Source organism: Mytilus trossulus, chromosome 2 (assembly GCF_036588685.1).
Source record: "Mytilus trossulus isolate FHL-02 chromosome 2, PNRI_Mtr1.1.1.hap1, whole genome shotgun sequence".
In the NCBI taxonomy this organism is placed as follows: domain Eukaryota; kingdom Metazoa; phylum Mollusca; class Bivalvia; order Mytilida; family Mytilidae; genus Mytilus; species Mytilus trossulus.
Genome location: NC_086374.1, coordinates 4,798,833 through 4,815,096, shown reverse-complemented (window position 1 = coordinate 4,815,096; position 16,264 = coordinate 4,798,833). Strand labels below are relative to the sequence as shown.

The following is a 16,264-nucleotide window of genomic DNA, read 5'->3' as shown; positions in this document are numbered from 1 at the left end:
TTAGATAGCGAATTGTTAGGGATCATTGGTTCACATCCTGTTCTTTCATGCTTTCCTCGGACTGTTGATGTCTTTATTTTGATTAGATAGCGAATTGTTAGGGATCATTGGTTCACATCCTGTTCTTTCATGCTTTCCTCGGACTGTTGATGTCTTTATTTTGATTAGATAGCGGATTGTTAGGGATCATTGGTTCACATCCTGTTCTGTCATGCTTTCCTCGGACTGTTGATGTCTTTATTTTGATTAGATAGCGAATTGTTAGGGATCATTGGTTCACATCCTGTTCTGTCATGCTTTCCTCGGACTGTTGATGTCTTTATTTTGATTAGATAGCGAATTGTTAGGGATCATTGGTTCACATCCTGTTCTTTCATGCTTTCCTCGGACTGTTGATGTCTTTATTTTGATTAGATAGCGATTGTTAGGGATCATTGGTTCACATCCTGTTCTTTCATGCTTTCCTCGGACTGTTGATGTCTTTATTTTGATTAGATAGCGAATTGTTAGGGATCATTGGTTCACATCCTGTTCTTTCATGCTTTCCTCGGACTGTTGATGTCTTTATTTTGATTAGATAGCGAATTGTTAGGGATCATTGGTTCACATCCTGTTCTTTCATGCTTTCCTCGGACTGTTGATGTCTTTATTTTGATTAGCTAGCGAATTGTTAGGGATCATTGGTTCACATCCTGTTCTTGTCATGCTTTCCTCGGACTGTTGATGTCTTTATTTTGATTAGATAGCGAATTGTTAGGGATCATTGGTTCACATCCTGTTCTTTCATGCTTTCCTCGGACTGTTGATGTCTTTATTTTGATTAGATAGCGAATTGTTAGGGATCATTGGTTCACATCTGTTCTTTCATGCTTTCCTCGGACTGTTGATGTCTTTATTTTGATAAGCTAGCGAATTGTTAGGGATCATTGGTTCACATCATGTTCTTTCATGCTTTCCTCGGACTGTTGATGTCTTTATTTTGATTAGCTAGCGAATTGTTAGGGATCATTGGTTCACATCCTGTTCTTTCATGCTTTCCTCGGACTGTTGATGTCTTAATTTTGATTAGATAGCCAATTGTTAGGGATCATTGGTTCACATCCTGTTCTTTCATGCTTTCCTCGGACTGTTGATGTCTTTATTTTGATTAGCTAGCGAATTGTTAGGGATCATTGGTTCACATCCTGTTCTTTCATGCTTTCCTCGGACTGTTGATGTCTTTATTTTGATTAGATAGCGAATTGTTAGGGATCATTGGTTCACATCCTGTTCTTTCATGCTTTCCTCGGACTGTTGATGTCTTTATTTTGATTAGATAGCGGATTGTTAGGGATCATTGGTTCACATCCTGTTCTTTCATGCTTTCCTCGGACTGTTGATGTCTTTATTTTGATTAGATAGCCAATTGTTAGGGATCATTGGTTCAAATCCTGTTCTTTCATGCTTTCCTCGGACTGTTGATGTCTTTATTTTGATTAGATAGCGAATTGTTAGGGATCATTGGTTCATATCCTGTTCTTTCATGCTTTCCTCGGACTGTTGATGTCTTTATTTTGATTAGATAACGAATTGTTAGGGATCATTGGTTCACATCCTGTTCTTTCATGCTTTCCTCGGACTGTTGATGTCTTTATTTTGATTAGATAGCGGATTGTTAGGGATCATTGGTTCATATCCTGTTCTTTCATGCTTTCCTCGGACTGTTGATGTCTTTATTTTGATTAGATAGCGAATTGTTAGGGATCATTGGTTCACATCCTGTTCTTTCATGCTTTCCTCGGACTGTTGATGTCTTTATTTTGATTAGATAGCGAATTGTTAGGGATCATTGGTTCACATCCTGTTCTTTCATGCTTTCCTCGGACTGTTGATGTCTTTATTTTGATTAGATAGCGAATTGTTAGGGATCATTGGTTCACATCCTGTTCTTTCATGCTTTCCTCGGACTGTTGATGTCTTTATTTTGATTAGATAGCGGATTGTTAGGGATCATTGGTTCAAATCCTGTTCTTTCATGCTTTCCTCGGACTGTTGATGTCTTTATTTTGATTAGATAGCGAATTGTTAGGGATCATTGGTTCACATCCTGTTCTTTCATGCTTTCCTCGGACTGTTGATGTCTTTATTTTGATTAGATAGCGAATTGTTAGGGATCATTGGTTCACATCCTGTTCTTTCATGCTTTCCTCGGACTGTTGATGTCTTTATTTTGATTAGATAGCGAATTGTTAGGGATCATTGGTTCACATCCTGTTCTTTCATGCTTTCCTCGGACTGTTGATGTCTTTATTTTGATTAGATAGCGGATTGTTAGGGATCATTGGTTCATATCCTGTTCTTTCATGCTTTCCTCGGACTGTTGATGTCTTTATTTTGATTAGATAGCGAATTGTTAGGGATCATTGGTTCACATCCTGTTCTTTCATGCTTTCCTCGGACTGTTGATGTCTTTATTTTGATTAGATAGCGAATTGTTAGGGATCATTGGTTCACATCCTGTTCTTTCATGCTTTCCTCGGACTGTTGATGTCTTTATTTTGATTAGATAGCGGATTGTTAGGGATCATTGGTTCACATCCTGTTCTTTCATGCTTTCCTCGGACTGTTGATGTCTTTATTTTGATTAGATAGCCAATTGTTAGGGATCATTGGTTCAAATCCTGTTCTTTCATGCTTTCCTCGGACTGTTGATGTCTTTATTTTGATTAGATAGCGAATTGTTAGGGATCATTGGTTCACATCCTGTTCTTTCATGCTTTCCTCGGACTGTTGATGTCTTTATTTTGATTAGATAGCGGATTGTTAGGGATCATTGGTTCACATCCTGTTCTTTCATGCTTTCCTCGGACTGTTGATGTCTTTATTTTGATTAGATAGCCAATTGTTAGGGATCATTGGTTCAAATCCTGTTCTTTCATGCTTTCCTCGGACTGTTGATGTCTTTATTTTGATTAGATAGCGAATTGTTAGGGATCATTGGTTCATATCCTGTTCTTTCATGCTTTCCTCGGACTGTTGATGTCTTTATTTTGATTAGATAACGAATTGTTAGGGATCATTGGTTCACATCCTGTTCTTTCATGCTTTCCTCGGACTGTTGATGTCTTTATTTTGATTAGATAGCGGATTGTTAGGGATCATTGGTTCACATCCTGTTCTTTCATGCTTTCCTCGGACTGTTGATGTCTTTATTTTGATTAGATAGCCAATTGTTAGGGATCATTGGTTCAAATCCTGTTCTTTCATGCTTTCCTCGGACTGTTGATGTCTTTATTTTGATTAGATAGCGAATTGTTAGGGATCATTGGTTCACATCCTGTTCTTTCATGCTTTCCTCGGACTGTTGATGTCTTTATTTTGATTAGATAGCGGATTGTTAGGGATCATTGGTTCACATCCTGTTCTTTCATGCTTTCCTCGGACTGTTGATGTCTTTATTTTGATTAGATAGCCAATTGTTAGGGATCATTGGTTCAAATCCTGTTCTTTCATGCTTTCCTCGGACTGTTGATGTCTTTATTTTGATTAGATAGCGAATTGTTAGGGATCATTGGTTCATATCCTGTTCTTTCATGCTTTCCTCGGACTGTTGATGTCTTTATTTTGATTAGATAACGAATTGTTAGGGATCATTGGTTCACATCCTGTTCTTTCATGCTTTCCTCGGACTGTTGATGTCTTTATTTTGATTAGATAGCGGATTGTTAGGGATCATTGGTTCACATCCTGTTCTTTCATGCTTTCCTCAGACTGTTGATGTCTTTATTTTGATTAGATAACGAATTGTTAGGGATCATTGGTTCACATCCTGTTCTTTCATGCTTTCCTCGGACTGTTGATGTCTTTATTTTGATTAGATAGCCAATTGTTAGGGATCATTGGTTCACATCCTGTTCTTTCATGCTTTCCTCGGACTGTTGATGTCTTTATTTTGATTAGCTAGCGAATTGTTAGGGATCATTGGTTCACATCCTGTTCTTTCATGCTTTCCTCGGACTGTTGATGTCTTTATTTTGATTAGATAGCGAATTGTTAGGGATCATTGGTTCACATCCTGTTCTTTCATGCTTTCCTCGGACTGTTGATGTCTTTATTTTGATTAGATAGCGAATTGTTAGGGATCATTGGTTCACATCCTGTTCTTTCATGCTTTCCTCGGACTGTTGATGTCTTTATTTTGATTAGATAGCAAATTGTTAGGGATCATTGGTTCACATCCTGTTCTTTCATGCTTTCCTCGGACTGTTGATGTCTTCGTTACCCAAACATCTATTGACTGTGTACTCAATGATAGTTAGGGATCATTGGTTCACATCCTGTTCTGTCATGCTTTCCTCGGACTGTTGATGTCTTTATTTTGATTAGATAGCGGATTGTTAGGGATCATTGGTTCACATCCTGTTCTTTCATGCTTTCCTCGGACTGTTGATGTCTTTATTTTGATTAGATAGCGAATTGTTAGGGATCATTGGTTCACATCCTGTTCTTTCATGCTTTCCTCGGACTGTTGATGTCTTTATTTTGATTAGATAGCGGATTGTTAGGGATCATTGGTTCACATCCTGTTCTTTCATGCTTTCCTCGGACTGTTGATGTCTTTATTTTGATTAGATAGCGGATTGTTAGGGATCATTGGTTCACATCCTGTTCTTTCATGCTTTCCTCGGACTGTTGATGTCTTTATTTTGATTAGATAGCGAATTGTTAGGGATCATTGGTTCACATCCTGTTCTTTCATGCTTTCCTCGGACTGTTGATGTCTTTATTTTGATTAGAAAGCGAATTGTTAGGGATCATTGGTTCACATCCTGTTCTTTCATGCTTTCCTCGGACTGTTGATGTCTTTATTTTGATTAGATAGCGGATTGTTAGGGATCATTGGTTCACATCCTGTTCTTTCATGCTTTCCTCGGACTGTTGATGTCTTTATTTTGATTAGATAGCGAATTGTTAGGGATCATTGGTTCACATCCTGTTCTTTCATGCTTTCCTCGGACTGTTGATGTCTTTATTTTGATTAGATAACGAATTGTTAGGGATCATTGGTTCACATCCTGTTCTTTCATGCTTTCCTCGGACTGTTGATGTCTTTATTTTGATTAGATAGCGAATTGTTAGGTATCATTGGTTCATATCCTGTTCTTTCATGCTTTCCTCGGACTGTTGATGTCTTTATTTTGATTAGATAACGAATTGTTAGGGATCATTGGTTCACATCCTGTTCTTTCATGCTTTCCTCGGACTGTTGATGTCATTATTTTGATTAGATAGCGGATTGTTAGGGATCATTGGTTCACATCCTGTTCTTTCATGCTTTCCTCAGACTGTTGATGTCTTTATTTTGATTAGATAACGAATTGTTAGGGATCATTGGTTCACATCCTGTTCTTTCATGCTTTCCTCGGACTGTTGATGTCTTTATTTTGATTAGATAGCCAATTGTTAGGGATCATTGGTTCACATCCTGTTCTTTCATGCTTTCCTCGGACTGTTGATGTCTTTATTTTGATTAGCTAGCGAATTGTTAGGGATCATTGGTTCACATCCTGTTCTTTCATGCTTTCCTCGGACTGTTGATGTCTTTATTTTGATTAGATAGCGAATTGTTAGGGATCATTGGTTCACATCCTGTTCTTTCATGCTTTCCTCGGACTGTTGATGTCTTTATTTTGATTAGATAGCGAATTGTTAGGGATCATTGGTTCACATCCTGTTCTTTCATGCTTTCCTCGGACTGTTGATGTCTTTATTTTGATTAGCTAGCGAATTGTTAGGGATCATTGGTTCACATCCTGTTCTTTCATGCTTTCCTCGGACTGTTGATGTCTTTATTTTGATCAGCTAGCGAATTGTTAGGGATCATTGGTTCACATCCTGTTCTTTCATGCTTTCCTCGGACTGTTGATGTCTTTATTTTGATTAGATAGCCAATTGTTAGGGATCATTGGTTCACATCCTGTTCTTTCATGCTTTCCTCGGACTGTTGATGTCTTTATTTTGATTAGCTAGCGAATTGTTAGGGATCATTGGTTCACATCCTGTTCTTTCATGCTTTCCTCGGACTGTTGATGTCTTTATTTTGATTAGCTAGCGAATTGTTAGGGATCATTGGTTCACATCCTGTTCTTTCATGCTTTCCTCGGACTGTTGATGTCTTTATTTTGATTAGATAGCGAATTGATAGGGATCATTGGTTCACATCCTGTTCTTTCATGCTTTCCTCGGACTGTTGATGTCTTTATTTTGATTAGATAGCGAATTGTTAGGGATCATTGGTTCACATCCTGTTCTTTCATGCTTTCCTCGGACTGTTGATGTCTTTATTTTGATTAGAAAGCGAATTGTTAGGGATCATTGGTTCACATCCTGTTCTTTCATGCTTTCCTCGGACTGTTGATGTCTTTATTTTGATTAGATAGCGAATTGTTAGGGATCATTGGTTCACATCCTGTTCTTTCATGCTTTCCTCGGACTGTTGATGTCTTTATTTTGATTAGATAGCGAATTGTTAGGGATCATTGGTTCACATCCTGTTCTGTCATGCTTTCCTCGGACTGTTGATGTCTTTATTTTGATTAGATAGCGAATTGTTAGGGATCATTGGTTCACATCCTGTTCTTTCATGCTTTCCTCGGACTGTTGATGTCTTTATTTTGATTAGATAGCGAATTGTCAGGGATCATTGGTTCACATCCTGTTCTTTCATGCTTTCCTCGGACTGTTGATGTCTTTATTTTGATTAGATAGTGAATTGTTAGGGATCATTGGTTCACATCCTGTTCTGTCATGCTTTCCTCGGACTGTTGATGTCTTTATTTTGATTAGATAGCGAATTGTTAGGGATCATTGGTTCACATCCTGTTCTTTCATGCTTTCCTCGGACTGTTGATGTCTTTATTTTGATTAGAAAGCGAATTGTTAGGGATCATTGGTTCACATCCTGTTCTTTCATGCTTTCCTCGGACTGTTGATGTCTTTATTTTGATTAGATAGCGGATTGTTAGGGATCATTGGTTCACATCCTGTTCTTTCATGCTTTCCTCGGACTGTTGATGTCTTTATTTTGATTAGATAGCGAATTGTTAGGGATCATTGGTTCACATCCTGTTCTTTCATGCTTTCCTCGGACTGTTGATGTCTTTATTTTGATTAGATAGCGAATTGTTAGGGATCATTGGTTCACATCCTGTTCTTTCATGCTTTCCTCGGACTGTTGATGTCTTTATTTTGATTAGATAGCGGATTGTTAGGGATCATTGGTTCACATCCTGTTCTGTCATGCTTTCCTCGGACTGTTGATGTCTTTATTTTGATTAGATAGCGGATTGTTAGGGATCATTGGTTCACATCCTGTTCTGTCATGCTTTCCTCGGACTGTTGATGTCTTTATTTTGATTAGATAGCCAATTGTTAGGGATCATTGGTTCACATCCTGTTCTTTCATGCTTTCCTCGGACTGTTGATGTCTTTATTTTGATTAGCTAGCGAATTGTTAGGGATCATTGGTTCACATCCTGTTCTTTCATGCTTTCCTCGGACTGTTGATGTCTTTATTTTGATTAGATAGCGAATTGTTAGGGATCATTGGTTCACATCCTGTTCTTTCATGCTTTCCTCGGACTGTTGATGTCTTTATTTTGATTAGATAGCGAATTGTTAGGGATCATTGGTTCACATCCTGTTCTTTCATGCTTTCCTCGGACTGTTGATGTCTTTATTTTGATTAGCTAGCGAATTGTTAGGGATCATTGGTTCACATCATGTTCTTTCATGCTTTCCTCGGACTGTTGATGTCTTTATTTTGATTAGCTAGCGAATTGTTAGGGATCATTGGTTCACATCCTGTTCTTTCATGCTTTCCTCGGACTGTTGATGTCTTAATTTTGATTAGATAGCCAATTGTTAGGGATCATTGGTTCACATCCTGTTCTTTCATGCTTTCCTCGGACTGTTGATGTCTTTATTTTGATTAGCTAGCGAATTGTTAGGGATCATTGGTTCAAATCCTGTTCTTTCATGCTTTCCTCGGACTGTTGATGTCTTTATTTTGATTAGCTAGCGAATTGTTAGGGATCATTGGTTCACATCCTGTTCTTTCATGCTTTCCTCGGACTGTTGATGTCTTTATTTTGATTAGATAGCGAATTGTTAGGGATCATTGGTTCACATCCTGTTCTTTCATGCTTTCCTCGGACTGTTGATGTCTTTATTTTGATTAGATAGCGAATTGTTAGGGATCATTGGTTCACATCCTGTTCTTTCATGCTTTCCTCGGACTGTTGATGTCTTTATTTTGATTAGAAAGCGAATTGTTAGGGATCATTGGTTCACATCCTGTTCTTTCATGCTTTCCTCGGACTGTTGATGTCTTTATTTTGATTAGATAGCGAATTGTTAGGGATCATTGGTTCACATCGTGTTCTTTCATGCTTTCCTCGGACTGTTGATGTCTTTATTTTGATTAGATAGCGAATTGTTAGGGATCATTGGTTCACATCCTGTTCTTTCATGCTTTCCTCGGACTGTTGATGTCTTTATTTTGATTAGATAGCGAATTGTTAGGGATCATTGGTTCACATCCTGTTCTGTCATGCTTTCCTCGGACTGTTGATGTCTTTATTTTGATTAGATAGCGAATTGTTAGGGATCATTGGTTCACATCCTGTTCTTTCATGCTTTCCTCGGACTGTTGATGTCTTTATTTTGATTAGATAGCGAATTGTCAGGGATCATTGGTTCACATCCTTTTCTTTCATGCTTTCCTCGGACTGTTGATGTCTTTATTTTGATTAGATAGTGAATTGTTAGGGATCATTGGTTCACATCCTGTTCTGTCATGCTTTCCTCGGACTGTTGATGTCTTTATTTTGATTAGATAGCGAATTGTTAGGGATCATTGGTTCACATCCTGTTCTTTCATGCTTTCCTCGGACTGTTGATGTCTTTATTTTGATTAGAAAGCGAATTGTTAGGGATCATTGGTTCACATCCTGTTCTTTCATGCTTTCCTCGGACTGTTGATGTCTTTATTTTGATTAGATAGCGGATTGTTAGGGATCATTGGTTCACATCCTGTTCTTTCATGCTTTCCTCGGACTGTTGATGTCTTTATTTTGATTAGATAGCGAATTGTTAGGGATCATTGGTTCACATCCTGTTCTTTCATGCTTTCCTCGGACTGTTGATGTCTTTATTTTGATTAGATAGCGAATTGTTAGGGATCATTGGTTCACATCCTGTTCTTTCATGCTTTCCTCGGACTGTTGATGTCTTTATTTTGATTAGATAGCGGATTGTTAGGGATCATTGGTTCACATCCTGTTCTGTCATGCTTTCCTCGGACTGTTGATGTCTTTATTTTGATTAGATAGCGGATTGTTAGGGATCATTGGTTCACATCCTGTTCTGTCATGCTTTCCTCGGACTGTTGATGTCTTTATTTTGATTAGATAGCCAATTGTTAGGGATCATTGGTTCACATCCTGTTCTTTCATGCTTTCCTCGGACTGTTGATGTCTTTATTTTGATTAGATAGCCAATTGTTAGGGATCATTGGTTCACATCCTGTTCTTTCATGCTTTCCTCGGACTGTTGATGTCTTTATTTTGATTAGATAGCGAATTGTTAGGGATCATTGGTTCACATCCTGTTCTTTCATGCTTTCCTCGGACTGTTGATGTCTTTATTTTGATTAGATAGCGAATTGTTAGGGATCATTGGTTCACATCCTGTTCTTTCATGCTTTCCTCGGACTGTTGATGTCTTTATTTTGATTAGATAGCGGATTGTTAGGGATCATTAGTTCACATCCTGTTCTTTCATGCTTTCCTCGGACTGTTGATGTCTTTATTTTGATTAGATAGCGGATTGTTAGGGATCATTGGTTCACATCCTGTTCTTTCATGCTTTCCTCAGACTGTTGATGTCTTTATTTTGATTAGATAGCGAATTGTTAGGGATCATTGGTTCACATCCTGTTCTTTCATGCTTTCCTCGGACTGTTGATGTCTTTATTTTGATTAGATAACGAATTGTTAGGGATCATTGGTTCACATCCTGTTCTTTCATGCTTTCCTCGGACTGTTGATGTCTTCGTTACCAAAAATCCATTGACTGTGTACTCAATGATAGTTAGGGATCATTGGTTCACATCCTGTTCTGTCATGCTTTCCTCGGACTGTTGATGTCTTCGTTACCAAAAATCCATTGACTGTGTACTCAATGATAGTTAGGGATCATTGGTTCACATCCTGTTCTGTCATGCTTTCCTCGGACTGTTGATGTCTTCGTTACCAAAAATCCATTGACTGTGTACTCAATGATAGTTAGGGATCATTGGTTCACATCCTGTTCTGTCATGCTTTCCTCGGACTGTTGATGTCTTCGTTACCAAAAATCCATTGACTGTGTACTCAATGATAGTTAGGGATCATTGGTTCACATCCTGTTCTGTCATGCTTTCCTCGGACTGTTGATGTCTTCGTTACCAAAAATCCATTGACTGTGTACTCAATGATATTTAGTCTAGGAAGACATGATTTATTCATTACTTGTAGTTTGCAGGGGACTTTGAACTATCTTCCAGAACTGCATGTATTCTTAGACAGGCACTTCTTTTTTTTTTTACTTATTTCGTTTGTATTTTGTGATGATTTGCTTTTTAGTTTTTATGTTCTTTCACACCAATGTCCCAAGTTAGGAAAGGAATGATAGATACATGTACAATTTAGCTTTAACCTCTTTACATTTTTTTCACATTTTGTCATGCTGGTATTTTTTTTCTATACTTATAAATCCTGTCATTGTATTGTTGTGTCATTGTTTATGTCTTTCTATATATATATTTAATTGTTTTTATAGTGATTAATAATACAATGTTGACTGCTGTACCTCTACATTTATACCTATTGTGTCTGTATGTTTTGTTCATACATCGTTGTCAATAAAATGAAATTTTATGCAACTGTCATACAAGTTAGATGTTTAGCTAGCTATACGACCAGGCTTAAGACATAATTTTCTACATAAAAAAAATGCCTGTACAAAGTCAGGAATAAGACAGTTGTTATCCATTTGTTTGATGTGTTTGATGTGTTTGAGGGTTTGATTTTGCCATTTGATTAGGGATTTTCCTTTTTAAGTTTTTTAAAGAGTTCGGTATTTTTGTGATTTTACTTTTTATTGCTTACTTTAGCTTGTGGTTTCACTCATCATTGCAGACTTTACAGTAACATACATTCACATCCTTTGGGACTCTTGTAGATAAATATAACCCTCTAATTATTGTTATTTTAATCCAATGTAAGACATTAAGATCTTTAAATTTACGAAATGCCATAAGTGGCATAAACTGTTTCAATCAGCATTGGCTTTTCATCTTATGATAGTACACTTTTGGAAACGAATATATATCAAAATCCTTTATGAATAACAAGGGCAGATATTCTTCAAACTCTTCAGCACAGGAGGGAACACTAAGAACTATCCCCAAAAAATGTGGAAAAGCAAAATATTTTCCTTTTTATAGCCCTTATTCTTTACCTTGAAGATACAAATTCCCCCTTATACTTAGTTGTGTATTTTTACAAGAAAAAATGAAGAAAATGAGAAGACAGGACAAGCAATAAATAAAAGGTGACATACCACAACAGAGCTGTATATATATATATATACATCAGTTGTTCGACCTGTTAGTCAAATGCGTTTTGTTTAAATATACTTTTTCACTCTTTTGGTCTTTTGGAAAATGTTGTTTGTGCTGTTTTTAGACCCTTCTACAACGAAATTTGTTTGACATGCACACTTATAAAAATTGCGGTTTTTATCCAACGCAGTCATAGGTTTGAACGTAGTTTTCAATTTAGACTTGTTTATATTTTTTGTTTGGGCATGTATCATATTTTCCCTCCGGTTTATATGATCCGTTCATCCTATATATTGACTCTTAAAATTCAAGAGTTAATCTAAAAATGAGGGTACTTTCTCTAAAAATGAGGGTGCTTTTTATATGGCCTTCCAAATACCGTTTCGATCCCTAACATCACTGAAGAGACATTTATTGTCGAAATCCGGATATGGTGTACTAAAGAAATATTGACACCGAATGTTTGTGGCACAACATCCTGTCCACAAGTTAACAATTTTTTTTTTTTCTGTGACGTATTAAATTTATAATAAGATCCATTTTGTTACAACCTGTGATCAATTTTATTTGGCAATCGCCAATGGCAGTCAGCAGGGTTAAAGAACATCAGTTGTTCGACCTGTTAGTCAAATGCGTTTTGTTTAAATATACTTTTTCACTCTTTTGGTCTTTTGGAAAATGTTGTTTGTGCTGTTTTTAGACCCTTCTACAACGAAATTTGTTTGACATGCACACGTATAAAAATTGCGGTTTTTATCCAACGCAGTCATAGGTTTGAACGTAGTTTTCAATTTAGACTCGTATATATATATATATATATATATCATAGAAGTTTCCTGTCCTTACAAAAATATCATGATGGCCAATTAAATGATACAACAAAAACAATACAGTAGTCAACAAAATTTACTTCACAAATTTGACAAAGATTTTTTTTTACAAGAAAGAAGATCGTATAGTCTACTAAAACAAATAAAAAGATATATAATATTTAATAGTAGCACTACTTTACCAACAACACAAAATTATATATGGTTAACCTGCTTTACAAGCAAATAATGAAAAATACAACTTTGTCCATCAGCATCACATGACCGATCACATGACCAATCAATGCTTTGGTAACATGAAATGAATGCCAAATGGTTTGTGATTATAAACTGTGAGATATTTTATGCTGCAAAAAAACTGAATTTTGACATGAATGATATGGTTTTCTGATCACTTTAGATTTTGACAACTAAATGTTGATGATTTCTATGAACTTACAAGGAAAATTATTAATAGGAACACAATTTTCAATTACAAACAACCAAATACAAATCTTTCACTGCTTTAATTATCTTTTTGTTTAACATTAGTTATTATAAGGTAAGGTTCACAATATTAATCAACAATTTAACAACTAAATTCAAATTAGCTGTTTAAATTTGCTTATTAAAATTAAAAAAAACAAGAAATATATTAAAATACCTTCTTCTGGATGAATACATGTTTTTGTGGCACTGTATACCTGACAGTATATACATTCTGGAAACAATATATATTTCACTGTTACAAAAAATTTATAATTATGAAAAAAGATCCATTAATTTATAAAGAAAAAATTTAGCTGTCCTTAATAAAAAAGATTTTACATGTTTTGTTTTTTTTTTTAGATCTAGAAATCTAGATATCTGCCAATTGTTGCTATTGGACATCCAAAGAATTACTGTTTATCAGATCATGTTGAGTCAATTTGGAGTATTAAATGTAATAATGAAATACATTCATGAGAATATATGTCTTTTGTGCGACTAGATAATTTGTGCCAAATGCTTTATGTACAAAGCAAAAAAGCAGATTCACTTTTAGTGAGGGCAAGGATACATCAGTTTTACATATGACAGTTAAATGACATTATAATGTAAAAATATCCACAAAAACACAATACCATTAATATGTTGTCAAGAAAAAGTGTGGAGGCTTAGAAAATACACGATGTTAATTTCAAAGTACAGTAGCAATGTATGATGAGTATAAAAGAAGATTAATGATGTGTTATTGGCATTTTTAATGCAGGATCTGTACCTATGTGAAGTTCATTCCTTGAACACTTATAACATAATGTGTAAGATTTGAATACCCTGACTTTAAAATCAATCTAGAAGAAAGGGATAGTTGAACAGCTTTGTACAATAAGATCACTGAATATTAGATCATTTTGTTACATTGGTTGCAATGACAGAAATGTTATAAAACAACTGGAGCAATGGTAGAATCCAAATAAAAGTTGTGATGAAGGTCATAAATATATAACCATCAATTTCTGGAAAATTAACCTCAATATAGAACTTAAACCAAAGTAAAGAAGAGAATAACAACAAAATGTCATTGATATATAACATGTGCAACAGGATTCTGAGAATTGAACTGTAAATCTTACCAAGACGGAGGAACAGACGAACAGACATTTCTACTGACATACACTGATATACATATGCCTGCTGCTTTCCATCTAAATCTCAATGTTAACATTGTACAACCTACTATCAGTAGAAATTATTTCAGGTGGATCTCTGTTTTTAAAAAAACTTACAAGTTCTAAGTGATACAGTAATTTCTGTAGACAATTTTTACATTTATTATGACTGAAATGGAATCAAATATTGATTTAGACATTTACAACTAAAAGCAATGCAGATTCACTATGCATTAAAACAACTTATTCACAAAAGCTGATTTTGCACACTGACATTTATATTATGGCCACAAAGGTTCTCAACAATAATAATGAATTTGGTCAGGGTTCTGTTTAAAAATTAACAAAAAATTATCATCAGGGTAGAAGTAATTATACCCTTGACTCCTCCTATCTACCTGTCAATCATCAGTATCTCCTCCTCCTTTCTCATACAAATCATTCCTGATTTAATTATACCATTAAAAAAACCTTTTCATTTTGACATTACCAGTAAAATCTACAAATTTCCTAACTTTTACACTTTGTGTACACTTTCACTACAAATTTAAAAACTTGATTCCTCACTTGCAAAAATTATGAATAAAAGTTTCTATAAAATCAATGACAATTAAGTTCCTAGATCTAAATACAAAAGATACATTCCAAAATTTACACTTAGTACATAATCTCCTATTGTATAGTTTTTTGTAGTTTCTACTTCAGGGTTATTAAATTCAATTTAAAATTAACCAGTTTTATCAATAAAAAGATATGTGTTCTCATATATATATATATAATATAAAAAGAAAACATCAATTATCAAATCATGAACATTATTAATTTTCAACGTCCAATTAACAAATTCACATAATTTCAAATCTTATTGTTACAAATTTTTTTTTTACTTGTAACAATGGTTTAATTAAAACAGGAACATATTTGTTATTCACAAGGATCAAACATTCTTTAAAAAATATGTATACATAATATATTACAGAACAATAAATGATAAATATAGAATTTTACAACTTTATACATGAACAATTTTTAAAATTTCCATGAAGAAAACAACACATAATATATTCTTCTCAATTATATAACAAACATAAAAACCATCAACAAATTTGGCATGGAAACCCTTGAAATGTAATCCTTTGTTCTTCAGTGTTCTTCTGTCCAGCAGACTTAAAAACAATATGACCATAAGCAGTCAGACAAACAAACAACAACTTACCCCTAACAAACATACGGATTGCTTTATATAACAATTATTGTGACCCAATTCCAATTATAAATTCAAATTGTATGTATAATTTATACAACAAAAATCAATTTAGTGACAAGTGAAAGGAAAACATTTTCTTTCCAGTAAAGGAAGTAGGTTTGCAAACTATCAAGGGGAGCAACTCTATGAACGGTTCCTACACACACTGAAAGCTATCACAGTTACATATTGCACTAAGGCTGTACACTTGGGATCTACATCTCAATATTATATACAAACTCCATTGGACATCTAAAGTCATACACTAAGTTTAATATCAAAATTTACAAAAGAGACACAAGTTTTAATCACTGGTTTATTTTGAAGTGGTCCTCTCACTCAAAAGGCATGTAATTGAACAAGTATTAAAAGGAACATAACACATCTCCATCATTACACAATCTAGTAAATACAGTCCCCAATCTGTTAACCTATCACTAATGCACAGACAGTTTCTCATTGCACCAACATATCTTTTTCTTAAGTGGCACAACCCATTGCCATACTCTCTTAACTTCTGAAGTATTCCATGTCATCTTATGACTCGCCTTCTTCCATTGGCTCTGATTGTTCAAAAGAACTACTGAAAAAAAGAAACAACCAAGTAGTAAACTCCTAAAAACTATTACAAAGTTATACTGACAAAGATTATAACATTTTAGCATTGTTTATGGTAATTTCTACCCCTGTGAAAATAATGGTTTTTAAATCCAAGCTGCAAAAATGTATTTCAAATAAGGTGAAATGTATAACTGTCCCTCTGTGGCATTTGCTTTAAGATAAGAACTAAATTGTACATGCAATAGTGTTTTGTTTTCTCTATATTTCAGTCTCAAATTAAACACTTTACAATACATTTTGTTAATGAAAAAGATTTAAAGGAAGCATTGTTATTGCTATAAACAATACCAGT

At 35.0% G+C, this 16,264-nt stretch overlaps 1 protein-coding gene and 1 long non-coding RNA gene across 8 annotated transcripts in view; one reads left to right on the top strand and one right to left on the bottom strand.

Annotated features, from left to right (window-relative positions):
- Window positions 1–11,832: 11,832 nt before the first annotated feature.
- Window positions 11,833–16,264, top strand: part of LOC134706327 (uncharacterized) — a 259,296-nt gene continuing 254,864 nt past the window's right edge. The window contains exon 1 of the long non-coding RNA XR_010105610.1: window positions 11,833–12,444. This is a non-coding gene — a long non-coding RNA (uncharacterized LOC134706327). The remainder of the gene's footprint in view (window positions 12,445–16,264) is intronic.
- LOC134706324 (histone deacetylase 4-like) overlaps window positions 12,533–16,264 on the bottom strand; it is a 100,909-nt gene continuing 97,177 nt past the window's right edge. For all 7 annotated transcript variants that reach the window (XM_063565166.1, XM_063565171.1, XM_063565168.1 and 4 more), the window contains one exon: window positions 12,533–15,934. In XM_063565166.1, the coding sequence (XP_063421236.1) occupies window positions 15,889–15,934 (46 nt within the window). In that variant the 3' untranslated portion in view covers window positions 12,533–15,888. The remainder of the gene's footprint in view (window positions 15,935–16,264) is intronic.